A 19,358-nucleotide genomic window follows, 5' to 3' on the forward strand; every position below is an offset into this window, starting at 1 on the left:
GTTAACTCGTCCCTTCTCACCCAAACCACCCCCTCCCCAGGTACTTTCCCCAGCAACCACAGGAGATGCAACGCCTGTCCCTATACCTTCTCCCTCGACTCCGTCCAATGACCCAACAGTCTTTTCCCGACAGTCCCAACGCCTACCTGATCTCCCGGTTGCTGAACACTTTAACTCCCCCTCCCATTCACATACTGACCTTTCTGTCCTGGGCTTCCTCCAATGGCCGAGTGCCACATTTGTAAGGAACATGCATTTGTGGGATGAGCAGCAGAGCTGAGTATATGGGTTGCGCCCATGAATAATTTGCCAAATCTCTGCCAATGCCAAACAGCTTATTCTGCTGTTGCTATTGACTCTTGTTTTGAGCTTCTGGTACCCCCAGGTGCTGACAATCAGGTGCCTGGTTGGCACCTGATTGGCAGCATCTGTGAGCATGGGCCCTGCTACAGTGGTCAGTAGGTGTCTGCTCCAAGAATCGGCATGCCACGTTTGACTGATCTGGATAGGGCCCGTGCGATAGGGCAACTTCAAGCTGGTGTTCCGCAAAACCAAGTTGCAGCATTATTTGGAGTGAGCCCTAGTACCATCTCCAAAGTGAAGGCCAAGTTCCATATAACGGGGGATGTCAGAGACAGGCCGCGAAGTGGGCGTCCCAAGAAGACGACACCCGAAGAAGACGGTTTCCTCACCCTGTCAGCACTTAGGAACCGTAGGCTGTCTTCTACAGATTTGCAGTCAAGGTTTGCAGGACGATATGGCCGACGGCTCTCTGCCCAGACAATTCGGAACAGACTGCACGCAGCCGATCTCCGGTCTCATAGGGCTGCCAGGAGGCCTGCCATGACTGCCCTTCACCGTCAGGCCCGTTTGCACTGGTGTCGGCAACACGTGCACTGGAACCTGAACATGTGGAGGAACGTTATGTTCAGTGACGAGTCCAGATTCTGCCCACGACAGTTGGATCATAGGGTCAAAGTGTGGAGAAGACGCGGAGAACGCTATGCTGATTGCTGCACCGATAGAGTAACATCTTTTGGTGGAGGCAGTGTGATGGTGTGGGGCAGCATCTCCCTCACTGGAAAAACGAGGCTTGTCATCATTGGAGGCAATCTCAATGCAGAGAGATATCGAGATGAGATTCTGCAACCAGTGGCAATCCCATATCTCCACAGTCTGGGACCAAACTCTATCCTCCAAGATGACAATGCTCGCCCCCACAGAGCAGGGTTTCTCAGAGACTACCTCCAGAATTTGGGAGTGGAGAGGATGGAATGGCCTGCCAGCAGTCCTGACCTCAACCCCATTGAACACTTGTGGGATCAGCTTGGGCGTGCTGTTCGTGCCAGAGTGACCAACACAACCACGTTGGCTGACTTGCGACAAATGCTGGTTGAAGAATGGGATGCCATCCCACAACAGTGTGTGACCGGGCTGGTGACCAGCATGAGGAGGAGGTGCCAGGCTGTTGTGGCTGTGTATGGTTCTTCCACACGCTACTGAGGCTCCTGTTTATTAAATGAATAAATTGTTAAATTGCCAATATGTCTTGTTTCTTCAGACTTCAATCATCCAATCCACCAAACAACGCAGAACAAGAGTCAATGGCAGAATAAGCTGTTTGGCATTGGCAGAGAAGATTTGGCAGATTTTTCATGGGCGCAACCCACATACTCAGCTCTGCTGCTCATCCCACAAATGCATGTTCCTTACAAATGTGGCACCATTTAAAAGGGAAATAAACAGGCTTTCCAACGGTATAAGATTTATTGCCAAGAAGCATTGTTACAACAAAGAAATAATCTACCAAACACAAATTTCCTTACTTTTTGTGCTATGTTTTACATTTTCCTTGAATTGCATCCCCTTTGATGTCTCTTTTTCTCACCTTACCCTTCCTTATCTCTGTGTCTCCCTCTCCCCTGACTCCTAGTCTGAAGAAGGGTTTTGACCTGAAACGACACCCATTCCTTCTTTCCAGACATGCTGTCTGTCCTGCTGAATTACTCCAGCATTATGTGTCTATCATCATTGCTAAATATTTATTTGGTCCTCACCGCATTTATATCTTTGAAGTAAATTTATGATTTTTAGATAACAGAACTGCTTATTTTCATAACAACTGTTATGGAACGTTGTTTGTTGTAAAGCACTTAGGCTGAGGTTGATCATTGTAATAAGAGTTTTGCTGGAACAGTCCATGGCTGATAGTGCTGTGACTAGTCTTTATCTTAGGCCTCCCCCGGTCATGGCTGACCATGGGTGATGCATCCTAGTTGGCTGCTTGCTCCACACCTCGGCAAGAGCAGCGTCGCTTGTGGCTGAAGAGACCAATGCGGGAGTGACAGTCTCTGTCGCAAAGGTCACATTTGTATGTGGTCTCTGGCCTGTTGGTTGCTGCGTTCCTTTCTGCCTGCCCGCTTGTCTGCCGCTGCGTTCATCAGTTTCTCTTCCCCCGTTTTGAGATGTTGGTTCAGGGTATCTCTCCACCTCATACGGTCAGCTGTAAGGCTCTCCCAGGACTCCACATCAATGTTGAGCGCCTTCAGATCTTTCTTGCAGACACCCTTGTACCATAGCTGGGAGTGGCCAATGGTTTTCCTCCCAGATGTCAGCTCTCCATAGAGGATGTCTTTTGGAATACGGCCATCCTCCATGCAGTGGACATAGCCCAACCACCGCAGTCTGTGCTGAGTAGAATGTACATACTCGGAAGGCCAGCGCGAGACAGAATCTCGGCGTTAGACACTCTTCTTGCCAGGATATACCCAGGATATGGCAGATGCTTCTAATGTGGAAGGTGTTGAGTCTTCTCTCCAGTCTGGCATATGTAGTCCATGTCTCACTGCCGTAGGGCAGCGTGCTGTTGACACAGGCGTGACCAGTAGTGCTATATTTAAAACCTCATAGCACTGTGACGGGTAACGCTATGTTCAATGGCTGATAGCGCTGTGGTCGACAGTGTTTGTTTAGAATTTTGCGCGCCAAGCCGGAAGCGCTGTGTGTATTGCCTTGTGCCGGTAGCACTTTGTTTCCAAAGGGCGGAGGGTGGTTGGACCTAGCTCGGATGCAGACCTCTACCATTGGTTGTAGTTTGAATTTGGAAGCAGCACTATTGGCCAGGACTTAATGGTGGTTATTTCAACAGCTGAATCCTGCCGGCATAAAGGCAGGCGCCAGTAAGCCATCGGTTAGTTCTTGTACTAGGAGTTCACCAACACGATCAGCGCCGTAGACAGAGGCAGAGAGGGATGTGTGCTGCTATAAAACGGGCCCCGCGCATACAGAGACAAGTATTGTTTTTGTTCTCTCTGATAACGAAGAGGCAGCAACTGTTCCTGTGTCTGGTGGTGCACTCTTTTAAGCTTCGGTGTCTTTATATGGTGCATCTGTAAAGATTTTTTAAGAGTCACTGGAGACATGCTGAATTTTCTCAGTCTCCTCAGGAAGGAGTTCTTGTTTTCCAGGTGGTCCAGAGATGAATTTATGGACAGGGAGTTGTCATCTGTAATGGACCTGTTGCAGCGGTAAACAAACTGCAGTGGACCAAGCTGGCTGGGAGGCGGGAGTTAATGTGTATCATCACCAATTTCTTAAAGCACTTCATGATAGTGGATGTCAGAGCTATTGGACAATAGTCATTTAGGCATGTTACCTTACTTTTCTTTGGCACTGGGATGTTTCTTTTCAGCAGATGGGGACCTCGAAATGGAGTAATAAGAGGTTAAGGACATCTGTGAATAGCTCTGCCAGCTGATTGTCACAGGCCCCGGAGGAGGTGGACAGAGACTCCATCCGGACCAGCTGTTTTCCACGGATTAATTCCCAGGAAAGTCAACAATAGACAATAGACAACAGGTGCAGGAATAGGCCATTCAGCCCTTCGAGCCAGCACCGCCATTCAATGCGATCATGGCTGATCACTCTCAATCAGTACCCCGTTCCTGCCTTCTCCCCATACCCCCTCACTCCGCTATCCTTAAGAGCTCTATCCAGCTCTCTCTTGAAAGCATCCAACGAACTGGCCTCCACTGCCTTCTGAGGCAGAGAATTCCACACCTTCACCACTCTCTGACTGAAAAAGTTCTTCCTCATCTCCGTTCTAAATGGCCTACCCCTCAACCTTATAGCTGCCTCAATAATCATTGGTACGGGCACACTCTAGACCGGCAAGGTGGCATTCCACCACCAGTCTTCTGTTCAAAGTGGGCACAGAATGTATACAGTTTCATTTAAATTCACAAATTGGAGCTAGAATGATATGGCACATCCATGTACTTAGCCCATATCTATCCAAACCTTGACTATCCATGTACTTATTCATGTATCCTTAAATGCCATAATTATACCCGCCTCTACCAATATCACTGGCAGTTCCTTCTATAAATGTACCACCCTCTGAGTGGGAAAAAAAGGTCCCCTTCTTTCTCCTCTCACCTTAAACCTAATTTTTGACTCCCATACCCAGAGGGAAAAAAACTATGGCGATTCACCATACGACTTTATAAACCACTGTCTAGGGTCTCCTTTGCTCCATGAAAAGACCCTGCCTATCCAGCAGGGTTCTTGTAACTCAATCTAACCTCATAACACAAACCTTTCCCTTTAAACAGACTGAGGCTATCAAATCTCAAGCTCTACAATCCAGGCAATACCCTTCTGAATCTTTTCGGTAGCCTCTCTAGCTTAAATCACATGCTTCCTGTTCTACACGACATTTTCTACAACTGTAACATGACGCCATAACTCTTGTATTCAATGCCTCAGCCAAAGAAAGCATGCCTGCCTAACCACCCTGTCCACCTATGTTCCCATTTTCAGGGAACAATATAGTTGCACCTCAAGGTCTCCATGTTCAACAACATTCCACAGGGTCCTGCTATTTATGGTGTACATCATGTCCTGGTTTAAATTCCAAAAATACATCACTTTGCATAAGGGAATAGCAGATGGAATTAAAGTCAGAAAAAATGCAATTTCCCAATTGATCTGTCTCGTTGTTGGAAGGAAGTGCAGGTGCTGGTTTTCACGGAAGATAGACACAAAATGCTGGAGTAATTCAGCGGGTCAGGCAGAATCTCTGGAGAAAATGAATAGGCAATGTTTCGGGTCCCTTCTTCAGACAGTCAGAGGAGAGGGAAACTGGAGGCATGAAAAGATACAAACAATAGAAAGGTATGAAAAGAACAATTCAAGGACAGTATGAAGGATCAAGGAATGGTGGATCCACAATGGTCCATTGTTGGCTGTGGAAGAGGTGAGAACAAGGAGGTATGAACAGTGAAACTAAACAGGACAACTATGAAATTAGTAGGACGACTAGAATGGGGGAGGGATGGAGAGAGAGGGAATGCAAGGGTTACTTATAATTAGAGAAATCAACATCAATACCGCTGGGTTGTAAGCTGCCCGAGCGAAATATGAGGTGCTGTTCCTCCAATTTGCACTTGGCCTCACTCTGACAGTGGAGGAGGTCCAGGACAGAAAGGTCAGCATGGAAACAAGAAGGGGAGTTAAAGTGTTTGGCGACCAGGAGATTGTATAGGCCATGGCATACCGAGAGTACGTGTTCAGCAAAACGATCGCCCAGTCTGCACTTGGTCTTGCCGGTATATAGGAGTCTACACCTGGAACAGTGGATACATTAGATGAGGTTGGAGGAGGTGCAAGTGAACCTCTGCCTCAAGTGAAAGGACTGTTAGGGTCCCTGAATGGAGTCAAGGGAGGTATAGGGACAGATGTTGCATCTCCTGCGGTTGCAAGGGAAAGTACCTGGGGATAGAGTTATTTCGGTGGGAGTGGATGAGTGCACGAGGAATTGCGGAAGGAACGGTCTTTGCAGAAAGCAGAAAGAGGTGGAGATGGATAATGTGACTAGTGGTGGGATCCCTTTGCAAGGTGGCAATTATGCGATGGGGTGAAAGGCAAGGACTAGGTGGACTCGGTCCCTGTTACCACCTACATTTCCATCTAATTCATTAATATAGATGGTAAACAGAAAACGCAGCACCCATCCCAGTGGCACTCAACTAGTCACAAGCCTCCAATCGAAGCAACCCTACGGTTTCTCCCAATAACCCAATTTGCTAACTCATTATGGATCGAATAGGTTCTAACTGTTAGACCAGCCTACCATGCAAGACCTTGTCAAAATGTTTTGCTGAAGGCCATGTAGACAATGTTTACTATCCTTCCCTGATCAATTCTCTGTCAGCTCTTCAAAAAAAAAATCAAATTTGTGAGTAATGACTCCTCACTCTTCCCATGTTGTGAGATCAGGCTTATGAATACATTTCCAAATGTAATAACAATAGGATTTCATATAGCTGGAGTGAAACACTGCTGTCCTTGTACTCAAATCCACTTGCATTGAAGGACAATATAGCAGTAGCCTTCCCAAGCTCAATTGCACATTCAACAAATTATGCACAAGGGCAAATCGGGCCTTGAAAACACCAATATCATTTCATTATCTCATCATTTAAGAAGTACCCTACCTTTATTTTTTTTCCGCTGGGGAAGAAAACTTTCAATTTTTTTCCTCATGTTAACTTCCATGGTTTGACTCATTCACTTAACCTTTCTCTATTTCCTTGAAACTTCCCTGCAGACTACGTGCCAAATGCAAAGCTGGGTAGTAGTGCAGGCTATTCTGTACTCGCAAGCCCATTCTATTGTTTAATCAGGCAATGTTTGATCTGTGACAAAATTCAATACATGTGTTGACACAAGGAACTGCAGATGCTGGTTTATAAACATACATGTGTTTTCTCCCACATATTGGGTTAACATATTTAGATTTTAAATTAATTGACCCACCATCATTCGACACTTGCAGAAAGGTCCCAAATCTCTTCCATTTGCTGCATGTGGAAATTATTTCTGACTTTGTCCACAAGGACCTGGCTGTAATTTAAGTCATTCCCTCTACTGCTAGATAGCTCATCAAGCAGTAATAGTTTATATCTACCTTAACAGCTCCCCTTAATACCCTGATAACTTCAATTAATTACCCCCATCATCACAGCGTGGTCTGAGTATGGGGAAAATCACTAATGACCTGTTCACTTATTAACTCAACCCATGTGCTTCCACTGTGACCACAGACAATCAAACCTTCATTTATTTCAATCATTCATTTGTTGCTGCTGCTATGTGCAAAATAATCCCCTATCGAGGTTAATTTATACCAACATTGCTTTGGTGGTTCTAAATTTGCTTAAATATTCACAATCTTTTAGGATAAAACACTGGATATTTAGGGGGAGCTGGGGGTGAAATGGAAAAGGTTATACCCCAAAACAATGTGACAATACTGAGTTCACAACAAATCCATGTAAATGTACACTGAAATTACTTGGAATGAGTCTAATTTTTATATGATCACAGAAATATCATGCTGGCAAGTCACTGAGAAGGTTGACAGTGAATTAAGTAATGGGGAACCTCAGGATCCTCACCCCGTTCCAATCTTCACATACAATTCCTTGAAGAAAGTTAAATTAGAAATGGTTTATTGTCCTTGCGTGCATTGAAGCAATTCATGCTGCCTTTATATGCTTTCAGAGCATGGTTGTACATATGTTCATTTATACCTAGTGCCTTATCACTGTAAAATAAAAATCATTTCGAAATGTTAAAATTACTAACAGGAAAAATTACACATAATCAGAGTTAGTGTCATTTACTTCCTGGCATGGGCACCACTGGGAAAATGACAAGCATCTTCAATTCATGGGAAATTCAAGAACTGATACAAGAGGGCATGGGGGTGGTGGGTGGAAGGAAGAGTTGGAACAAAATTGAAAATGTTGAATCTGGGACTCTTTAATTCCCATTTTACTCTAACTTTACCCCATCTATTGTTGCCTCCAAAACCTATGCCGACATTTACTATTGCAGATAATTTGGTGAAATGCAGGATCTTATTGGGATGGCGCAGAGGAGTTGACTAGTTGTTGAAAATCAAAAAGTTAAAAGTTTAATATTCATTCACTGTAAGATGGAATCAAATAATATATTGGTATTTACGTAAGCAGTGTTACACTGGTGAATGAAATTATGGAGAGATGTTGCGAGCTCAAATTTATGGAGTCAAAGTGTGATGGCGAATGAATGAGTGAATGAAAATGTTGGCTGCATCCCAAATCTATGTCCATATTTACCAACAAAACAGCAACATGTCTGTGCACTATCTTCTCTCAGTCACTTTAACCATCCAGTTTGAGGGCCTTACCACCACACCACAAATTCAACAACTGTACCCTCAACCGATTGAAAGTCCTTTTGCAGACAAATTGTTAATGAACAATTGACTCCAGTTGCAAACATCTAGGCGAATGCTCCAGCATAGTGCCGTTGGTTTGTCACCTTTCCAATGAGATTCTATGACCAAGCATCTAAATGTTCTTCTGGCAGTCATAAACAATTCCAAAGCATAATTTCAAAGGTGTGGGGGGGGGGGCTGGAGAATTTACCCATTTCCTAGCCAATCTTTTATTACTTGCTCAACATTCCCACGAACAGACAAAATAAAACCTTTGTTCATGATTACATTGCTGCTGTGTCTTCTTTCTTATGTTGCTAACTACCAGTCAACATACATAATTAGTATGGTGACTGCAACAAGGTAGATCGGGGAGTGGGGTTTGGTCAGAAACACATCCCTCAGCATGTGAGTAGTCCTTTCAAGAGTCTGGTAACAGCGGGGAAGGAGCTGTTCTCGAATCTGGTGGTATGAAGTTTCAAGCTATTGCATCTTCTGCCAGAATGGGAGTGAAGTAGAAATTACCCAGCTGTGTGAAGTCCTTGATTATGTTTGCTGCTTTTCCTCAGCAGCATGAAGTGTAGATGGTATCAATGTGTGGGGAGGGTGAGAGAGGAAAGTTTTTTGCATGATGTACTGGTCTTCAACCACAACTTTCTGCAACTTCTTGCAGTCTCGAGAAGCACTGTGGCCAAACTACATTTTGATGCATCCCAATGCTTACTATGGTGCATCCATGGAAATTGAAGTCATTGCAGATATGCCAAATTTCCTTAGAGGAAATTAGGTGTTGGTATGCAATCTTGCCCATGTCAATGTGTTTGGACAAGCAGAAATTGTTGGCGATATTTACACCTGGAAGCTTGAAGCTCTCGACCAGCTTCACATCAGCCCATTGTGTGTGGGTGTGTATTCCAGCCCACTTCTTGAAGATAACTAGCTCCTTCAGTTTGTTGACATTGAGGAAGAGGTTAATGTCTTGACACTGACCTCTCCATCTCCTTCCTATACTGTCTCGTCTTTAAAAGAGACTAAAAAGGTTTTTACTTTTGACAAAGGACTATAAGACCCAACAACATTTATTGAGTTTTCCAGAAGAACACTGGAAAAACTGAAGCCATTGTCATGTAAAATGTGTACATAATTCCATGCCAATAATTTTATCTTGCTCTCACCCAGGGCAAGTTAAGATTGTGCAAACATCTATTTAGCTCAGGGCATAGGTTTTCACTCCACACACATGATGAAAGTGCTTAATTTGCAGTTCAGTAATATTGCTCATTACAAACAAAGGATGGCATTTCAGAATGGCAGGCAGTGACTAGTGGGGTACCGCAAGGCTCGGTGTTGGGACCGCAGCTATTTACAATATACATCAATGACTTGGATGAAGGGATTAAAAGTACCATTAGCAAATTTGCAGATGATACAAAGCTGGGTGGCAGTGTGAACTGTGAGGAAGATGCTATGAGGTTGCAGGGTGACTTGGACAGGTTGTGTGAGTGGGCGGATGCTTGGCAGATGCAGTTTAATGTGGATAAGTGTGAGGTTATCCACTTTGGTGGTAGAATAGGAAGGCAGATTATTATCTGAATGGTGTCAAGTTAGGAAAAGGGAACGTACAACGTGATCTGGGTGTCCTAGTGCATCAGTCACTGAAAGGAAGCATGCAGGTACAGCAGGCAGTGAAGAAAGCCAATGGAATGTTGGCCTTCATAACAAGAAGAGTTGAGTATAGGAGCAAAGAGGCCCTTCTGCAGTTGTACAGGGCCCTAGTGAGACCGCCCCTGGAGTACTGTGTGCAGTTTTGGTCTCCAAATGTGAGGAAGGATATTCTTGCTATTGAGGGCGTGCAGCGTAGGTTTACTAGGTTAATTCCCGGAATGGTGGGACTGTCATATGTTGAAAGACTGGAGCGACTAGGCTTGTATACACTGGAATTTAGAAGCATGAGAGGGGATCTTATCGAAACGTATAAGATTATTAAGAGGTTGGACACATTAGAGGCAGGAAACATGTTCCCAATGTTGGGGGAGTCCAGAACAAGGGGCCACAGTTTAAGAATAAGGGGTAGGCCATTTAGAACAGAGATGAGGAAAAACTTTTTCAGTCAGAGTCTCTGCCTCAGAGGGCAGTGGAGGCCAATTCTCTGAATACATTCAAGAGAGAGCTAGATAGAGCTCTTAAGGATAGCGGATTCAGGGGGTATGGGGAGAAAGCAGGAACGGGGTACTGATTGAGAATGATCAGCCATGATCACATTGAATGGCGGTGCTGGCTCGAAGGGCCGAATGGCCTACTCCTGCACCTATTGTCTATTGTCTAAGTCCATCTGCCCTTATAAGTTTCGTTTAGACATACAGCGCAGAAACAGGCTTTTCGGCCCACCGAGTCCACACCGACCAGCGATCCCGGCACATTAACACTATTCTACACACACTAGGGACCATTTACACTTATAACAAGCCAATTAACCTACGAGCCTGTACATCACTGGAGTGTGGGAGAAAACCAAAAATGTCAGAAAACCCACGTGGTCAGGGGAGAACGTACAAACTCCATATAGACAGCAACGTACCCGGGTCTCTGGTGCTGCAAGCTCTGCAAAGCAGCAACTCTACCGCTGCGCCACCGTGCCGCCCGATCAAGATAAGATCTAAGTTTACAAAAGGAAATGCAGAGATAATGTCAACTATTCTCCAAACATTTAAGTAAAAGTTCTAATATGTTTGTACTGCATTTTAAAGCATAAATCATTATGCAAACCCAGAGAACTTTTTGGACAAACTTAGTGAAAAAATAACTTGAGAATATTCTTCAGAAAATTACAGAGAGGAAGGCAGAAGACTACACTGAATTCCTGAGCAGAAGGCACACTAACCAACAACAGATGAAGAGGCCCAATGATTGAGGATTGCAGGAACCTACCAGGATGGCACAAAGTTAGAGCATTGGATGTTGAAAAGGTAAACATTTTAAAATTTGGTTCTCAGTGATTGTACATGTATATATGCATATGCAAACATAATGTTGATCGCAATTAGCATCTTGGATCAGGAGAACCTTATCCAAGTTGGGGAGGGCCTGGTCCAAGATGGCGCCCAAACCAGGTGAATGTGTGCTGGTCACAGAAGTGGATATGCAATCACACATTACAATCGGTCCACTCTTAAACCTCTGAGACAAAACACCCCAAAGCCCTGGTCGTGTAGCCAGAGACTTCAATTAAACTAACATGAGGGTCATACTACCAAACTGCTACCAGCAGGTCTCTTGTCCAGAGAAATAATTGATGAGCAATACTCCTGATGACATCAAGATTTATATTCTAAAAATTGACAAGAGCAAAAGTCTTAAGAGATGTATGTGACATGCTTTTCCCCAGCTTTATACTGATGAAGGGACTCAGTACTAGTTGATAAGTAATGAAGAGGGATTGAATTTGAACACCATACTACATATGGGATAAAAATAAGTTGACTCTATATTCCAAGGAACAAAGCATGTGATGATGCAAGTAATCTAGCACTTTGTACAAATCAGGATCACATTCACATTTCAAAGACTATGGCAGAAATTAATCAACAATATAATGCAAATGAAAACTTAATCTGACTTTGTTTTATTCCATTTTCTCATGTTCCTTTTAATTTACTGACTTAGCAAGCCCAAACTGTTCTCTTGAATTGCACGCCCTAACTGCTCTCTTGGATATCATATTGCTTGGCTGACTCATTTCTTTGCCTAGATTACAATCTCCAATGAGTATCAGGACTATACAAGACCAAGTGGACCCGTTGGGCCCAAACCTCTCCTGCCCCCTCTCCCCATGATTTTTAAACATGTTTGCATTAAACTTCTACCTACCCTCGGTTTGTTCCACTTCCTAAATGGACCACTCATGCAAAATTTGGTTGAAATCAATTATTGTCTAGGGGGTCCACGAGCCAATCAAAATTGTATCGCAAGTTTATCATTTTATGCAAAAGGCAGCTATATTTATGCAATGAGTTACTCTGAAAAATAATAGCTCCTGTATAATCATTCTGCATATTTGCCCTATTTAAGGTTACGTTGAATTATTTCACTGTTCATATCCACAAAATTAAACATGAGGCAGCTATTTGATAGATATTGACATAATTAAAGAATAGCTGCCTTATGTTTTATTTTCATCCGAGTTGCCAATGACACTAGTTTTGGTGAATTCAATATATTGTGTGGAATGAAGGCAGTTGTTCCAGTATAGGTGCGACGATGACTCCTGGGGGTACTAGATGGAGATTGGTGATAGTGTACATTGTACACTATCATCAATACCAGTCATGTTATTTTCACTGCCACTGCCTTCACTGTGACTGAATCTCCGTGAACTAGTTGAAGCTAAATCAGCCATCTCTTGGTGAGCTTTTTCCTTTCTTTTTGCTTCAGCATTTGCACGGTAGCGCAGCGGTAGAGTTGCTGCTTTACAGCGAATGCAGCGCCGGAGACTCAGGTTCGATCCTGACTACGGGTGCTGCACTGTAAGGAGTTTGTACGTCCTCCCCGTGACCTGCGTGGGTTTTCTCCGAGATCTTCGGTTTCCTCCCACACACCAAAGACGTACAGGTATGTAGGTTAATTGGCTGGGTAAATGTAAAAATTGTCCCTAGTGTGTGTAGGATAGTGTTAATGTACGGGGATCGCTGGGCGGCACGGACTTGGTGGGCCGAAAAGGCCTGTTTCCGGCTGTATATATATGATATGATATGATATGAGTACCTTGTCACTAGATCTGAATGATGCGGGACGATCTGTCTTCATTGATTGAAGAAATTGAAGATCTTCTTGATTTTTTTAGGTAGAAGTTAATTGCTTACTATGAGGGCTCCAGAAGCACCCTACTCCTCCCCCTCTTCTCCTCCCCCCCCCCACTCCATCCCCCTCAACCCCCCTCATCCTCCTTCCTCCCTCCATCCCCCCTCCCAGATAGATTTAAACTTTAAAATGTGAATAAATAAAAATATAACACCGATTTCAATGAAATTTCTCCCATTAGCACCAAAGGGACGACGGTGAGTAAGTTGGGCCTAAAATTGTCGTGCTATTGTGTACCGTTCTGGCTGTAGTTCAGGAACAAACATGAGTTTTAGTATATAGATTTCAGCAGATATGAACATTGTGTTGAAAGCTGAAGAATTCTACCGCAAGCTGCAGGGGAAAACAGCAGTCTACAACAGGAGATATTTCCACTGAAATATTAATGAATAGAAAACTCATTAGCTGGTCTCACCTAACCAAACTTGGAGAGGCAATAAAAACAAGAAAGATACCACAATACAACCATACAATGGAGAGGTTCAGCCTGTATGAGTTCATGTATGCATACTTCCTTGTAAGTCAGACACAAGGAGTTGTAACACTGGGGAGATAGATGCAGGCATATGGTCTGGGAGTTTGCACATGAATGTAGGGAAAGAAATTCCATAAAATTCATGCTGAGCATTTATTAAAAGCAAGCTATCACTAGGAGAAGTTAAGGTCAAAGTGGTTGCCGGAGTAAGTGGAGTTAGCATAAATTCATAGGAGGAGAATTATGCCAGTCGGCCCATCAAGTCTACTCCGCCATTCAATCATGGCTGATCTACCTTTCCCTCTCAACCCCATTCTCCTGTCTTCTCCCCATAACCCCTGACACCCGTACCAATCAAGGATCTATCAATCTCTGCCTTAAAAAATATCCATTCACAGCCTCCATAGCCTTCTGTGACAATGAATTCCACAGATGCACCACCATCTGACTGTAGAAATTCATCCTCATCTCTTTCATAAATGTATACTCTTTTATTCTGAGACTGTGCCCACTGATCTTAGAAACTTTATCTCCACATCCACTCGATCCAGGCCTTTCACTATTCAGTAATTTTAAATGAAGTCCCTTGTCATCCTTCTAAACTCCAGCAAATACAGGCCCAGTGCCATCAAACACTCATCATATGTTAACCTAATCATTCCTGGGATCATTCTCGTAAACCTCCTCTGGACCCTCTCCAGCACACCCTTCCTCAGATATGGGGCCTTAATTGCTCTCAATACTCCAAATGCGGTTTGACCAGCACCTTATAAAGTCTCAGCATTACATCCCTGTTTTCATATACTAGTCCTCTCTAAATAAATGCATGCAATGTTGCTGACAAGTTTCACCTCCAAAGGAAAATAATCCAGAGTCCAGAACCAGGGGCCACAGTCTTAGAATAAAGGGGAGGCATTTAAAACTGAGGTGAGAAAAAACTTTTTCACCCAGAGAGTTGTGAATTTGTGGAATTCTCTGCCATAGAGGGCAGTGGAGGCGAAATCACTGGATGAATTTAAGAGAGAGTTGGATAGAGCTCTGGGGGCTAGTGGAATCAAGGGACATGGGGAGAAGTTGCGCACAGGTTACTGATTGTGGATGATTAGCCATGGTCACAATGAATGGCTGGCTCGAAGGGCTGAATGGCCTCCTCCTGCACCTATTTTCTATGTTTCTAATCCAATGAGTTGAAGTATACTGAGTTTTTTGCTGTTTGCTACTACTTAAGCTGGTGCTAGAATGTCTTTTTACCAATTTCTTCCACTTGGTTAGGAAAATATGGTTGAATTCCATCTTGTTATCCCATTAATCTTGCTACAATTGTGCATGTAAATGTTTTGTGAAGGCAAAAACAGATTTGTATATGAAAACTTGCGTGATCACATGGCTGCAGCCTTTGCACACGACTAGTGACCATTTTGAGCAAGGTCTACATACACATTTTGTACAAAAACATGACCAGCACTACCAAAGCTCAGAGTGAAGAAACTGGCCATTCCTTTATGATTATGAATGAATAAGTTTATTGGCCAAGTATGCATATACAAGGAATGTGTCTTGGTGCTCCGCTCACAAATGACAGCACAAACATACAGTTAACAATTAACAGCAAGTTACTCACTGCTCTCCTGGTTAAATGTCCAAGAATTGTCTGCAGAAAGCCCCTGAATAAAGCATACATATTTTCTTTATGCTATCATGAAGTGTGCAAGTCTGCACAATGGAATGTGCAAGATTAAAAATACAATATTTTGTGTTCTATGTCCTTTCATTGTATTCTAATGTTCCTCCCTTTGGACACCTTGCTCAAAATGGTCACCAGTCATGTGCAAAAGTTGACAGTCATTTGATGATGCAAGTTTTCATATACAAATCTGTTTTTGCCTTCACAACACATTTACATGCACAATTATAGCAAGATTAATGGGATAGCAAGATGGAATTCAGCCATATTTTCATAACCAAGTGGAAGAAATTGGTAAAAGACATTCTAGCACCAGCTTTAGTAGCAAACCGCAAAAATCTCAGTATACTTCAACTCATTGGATAAAGTTAAAATCAATTTTCTTCAGACATAAAATCCTAACCAATCCTAATCAATTGAATGTAACAAAATATGATTTAAAATGCTGAATTGCCAGCTCAGCAAGAAAATGTATAATAGTAAAACAAAAATGCTTCTGAAGTATACATAATTTGAAAAATATTTGAAAAATGCAAAAAAAGTCTCAAACATACATGTACAAACCTGCCAGAAGAGCGAATGTGCAATGCAAATATTGTTCTGCTCAATGCCTCTATCCAGTATTTTTTTCATTTTCCAGAACAAGATTATAGCTGCTAAAGATGACCATTCATCATAAGTTTATTTGGTTCACAAGAACGATTGTTTCAATAAAATCCCAGTATACAGTGCCACTTAAACAAAACACCTAAACAGATGGAAATTTTTGAATAATACCATTAACCCACTTTCTTTGCTCTCATTTTCCTTACTGTATAATCATCTCACTGTAATATAATTTAAACCATGGAGGCTGCAACTAAAGCGAACACAGAATGCATATTGAAAAACAGTACGTTAATGTTTTCCAATAATCTAGACATTAAACAGTGAAATTAAAAACCGATGCCAAGGAGTAAATAGAAGAGATTAAGAAAGTGCCTTATTCTTCTGATGTGTAATAAAAAGATAAGAGTAAAATAATGTATTCACTGTTCTGACAGCAAAGTCCTCAGAAATATATTTCAACCAAAGTAGAAGCAGAAGCTATACTTACAATATGTACTCTAGTAGACAGCTCCACCTTGAGGTCAGATGAACTCAAAAGATTATGTGAACCATCTTTCAAAATTTATTTGAAGGTTCACCAGCGAAAAAGATACAATGAATTCGTGGACCATGTCCAATATTTATGAAGTGTAAATTATAAGGCAAAGAACAGTTAAATGCAAAAAAATCCAATGTGCAAAACAAGATACTTTTTGGAAGTACCAAATTATGAAAATACATCTTAATTTTTTTGAAATGAGCAGAAAGGGAGTATTAGAAATAAGTATTAGAAATAAGTTGAAAACTTCCTAAAAGTTCAGGTTTGAATTTTGAAACTCATTTATTGCCCAATTTCCAAAATCATATGGTCCGTGCAAATAGATTATCACAGAGTTAAATAAATATTACATACTATCACCATCAAATAAATAAAAATCCAAAAATAAGCAGCAACCTTCTGGCGTTAACTTGCCCATCTCTGCCATCCCAAATTTCAGTTGGTTACTGCCAGATTTGCAATTACACTAAATGTTAAGGTCCAGTAAAGGAGTTAAAAAAAAAAGAACTTACGGGGAAATTCCATTACAATACTTCAGTGTATGAAACCAGTCAAAAGCCATATCCATCCGCTAATCGCTATTTTTGTTCATGTTGAAGAAATAATCAGATTTTCTAATTTTCTGCAAAATCATTGGAGCAATCAAAAGGACTCTTTATTCACATCATCTGAGAAAAAGATAATCCTAAATAATGAAATCTTGACGAGAAATAGGAAGTCCAGAATAAACAAGAAATAACATAACAATAATTTCCTATTTGCGGATACAATTGAATTTAGACATACATCCAGCTTACATTTTCAAAACCAAAACTGGACATCGTTACAAAAAGGTCAATGGTATCACTCCAGAAATTTAAAAGATTATTATGGCCTGAAGCTGTTGTGATGGGACTCTATGGCACATAATTAAATGGCTGAACCTCAGTAATTTTTTTGCATCACCAATACACAAGCACAAAAGGAAATTCCAATGCATTCCATACCTGAAGCTTAAACAAGAGAAACTACTATCTTCCTCATTAATGGTTAATGTAACAGAAAGTGGCATTGTCATCTTTATTTTGGATTTTGAAGAATTCATGAAATATAAAAAGATAAACTTCATGTTTTTAATTGGTGTTAGCAGTTTTGACGACATTTCTAGCCAAATCTTGCAAATGCAAAGTTTTCATATTATTTAAATTTCATTTCAGAAGGGTATGAAACTACAACATTTATGCAGTTATGAAGATAATTTTTATTGATCACGAGATTGAGGTGGACCCGTTGGATCCAAATCTCTCCTACGAGCCTCTCCTGGGGCAACCCTCCCCCAACTGACGATCCTGCGGGCCCGGCAACCTTCTCCAACTGACGAATCCCATTGCTGAGCGGGGAGTGTCCCTCGGAGCCGTGGGCGAGTGAGGGGGGATAGGGAAGAGGAGACGTTGCCACTCACCTCAGCCCCGTGCCACTAGCGCTGCAGCCAGAGCGAGCCGTGGACCTAAAGCCTCTCCTGCATTGGTCTAGCAAACTCCCCCCCACTCCATCCCCCCTTATCCCTCCTCCTCCCCCCTTTACCCACCCACTCCACCCCCCCTCATCCCTCCCTCCTCCACCCCCACCCACCCCCTCCTCCCCCCACCCACTCACTCCATCCCCCCTCATTCCCCCCTCCACCCCCACAATCCCCCTCCCCCCCCCCCACCCGCTCACCCCAGCTAGAGGCCGCCAGCTACTCAATGTTAGACCGCAATGCTGACGCAGATACGATACGCATCTCTGTCAGGGTAAGAGATTTTAAAAAACTTTGCCCAACCCCCCCCCCCCCCCCCCCACATAAAACAAGCTAAAGAACACTAAAACATACATTTAACACATACTATAAAACAACAAAGGAGGAAAGGATGAGACAGACTGTTGGAGAGGCAGCCATTGCGGGCTATGGATTGACAGCTAATGTAATCTCACTGCCTCTCCATTATATGCTGCATAACTTGAACAAGAGGAACATGTACATCAACAACTGCTTGGTGATCAACACCATCAGCTCCTCCAAACTCATTGACCTGGGTCTCTGCTCGTCCTTGTGTGACTGAAACCTCGACTTCCTCATCGATAGACTTTCATCAGTGGTCCTCACTGACCATTATCGTAGGAACCTCAATGCTCTGTGCTTAGTTATCTGCTCTAGTCTCTCTACACCTAAGACTCCAATGTCATTTTTTAAATTCACCGACAAAACAGCTGTCGTTAGACAAATAATAGATAAAGACAAATCAGAGTACAGGTGGGAGATCGAAAATCTGGTTGAATGGTGCCAGAACAATAATCTGACTTTCAATGCGGGCAAGAAAGTGGTGCCGATTGTGGATTTCAGGAAAAGAAAACCAAGAACCACGCACTTTCTTCATCAGTGGAATGGTGGTGGAGGAACAGCTTCAAATTCCTGGGCACACGCATCTCTCTTGATCTTGTCCAGGTGCAGCAAATTGATTCAATCGTGAAGAAATCTTACCAACGCCTCTACTTCCTTAGAGGTTTGAAGAGGTTTGTCATGTAGCCAAATTAATCAAACTTCTACAAGTGTACCATGGAGAGCATACTAATTGCATCATGGGCAGTTTCAGAAAATTCGAGTGCTCAGGAACAAAGGAGGCTGCAGAAAATGTGGGCATTTCCCAGTCCATCGTAGAGATATTTATTAATTTACAACGTAAGGGTCAGTATGCATCAACAAATACTTGAACCAATTCTGAAGAGCTCCCGACCCAAAATGTCATCTATCCATTCCCTTCACAGATACTGCCTGACCCTTCAGGTTACTCCAGCACATTATGTTTTTCTCAAGGTTCCAGCATCTCCAGTGAACACAATCTTAGCTGCTAGGCAGTAATCGCATCATGAAAAGAATGCATCCAAATTTAATTTACATAATAGCAATGTA

The 19,358-nt window shown here is 42.7% G+C and overlaps 1 protein-coding gene across 8 annotated transcripts in view; it reads right to left on the minus strand.

Moving 5' to 3' along the window:
* Positions 1–19,358, minus strand: part of mipol1 (mirror-image polydactyly 1) — a 181,976-nt gene that overhangs the window by 153,895 nt on the left and 8,723 nt on the right. For 3 of the 8 annotated variants that reach the window (XM_078406551.1, XM_078406553.1, XM_078406550.1), the window contains one exon: positions 10,845–10,922. The exons of 2 other annotated variants lie outside the window; for them this stretch is intronic. Coding sequence is in view for 1 of the 6 variants with exons in the window: in XM_078406548.1 (XP_078262674.1) it covers positions 10,845–10,922; positions 16,942–16,997 (134 nt within the window). In the remaining 5 variants the exon portion in view is untranslated. Of the gene's footprint in view, positions 1–6,497; positions 6,576–10,844; positions 10,923–15,836; positions 15,918–16,941; positions 17,098–19,358 lie in introns of those variants that run through there. 3 more of the 8 variants (XM_078406548.1, XM_078406554.1, XM_078406556.1) reach the window with 3 other exon arrangements.

This window comes from Rhinoraja longicauda, chromosome 10 (genome assembly GCF_053455715.1).
Source record: "Rhinoraja longicauda isolate Sanriku21f chromosome 10, sRhiLon1.1, whole genome shotgun sequence".
NCBI classification, from domain to species: domain Eukaryota; kingdom Metazoa; phylum Chordata; class Chondrichthyes; order Rajiformes; family Arhynchobatidae; genus Rhinoraja; species Rhinoraja longicauda.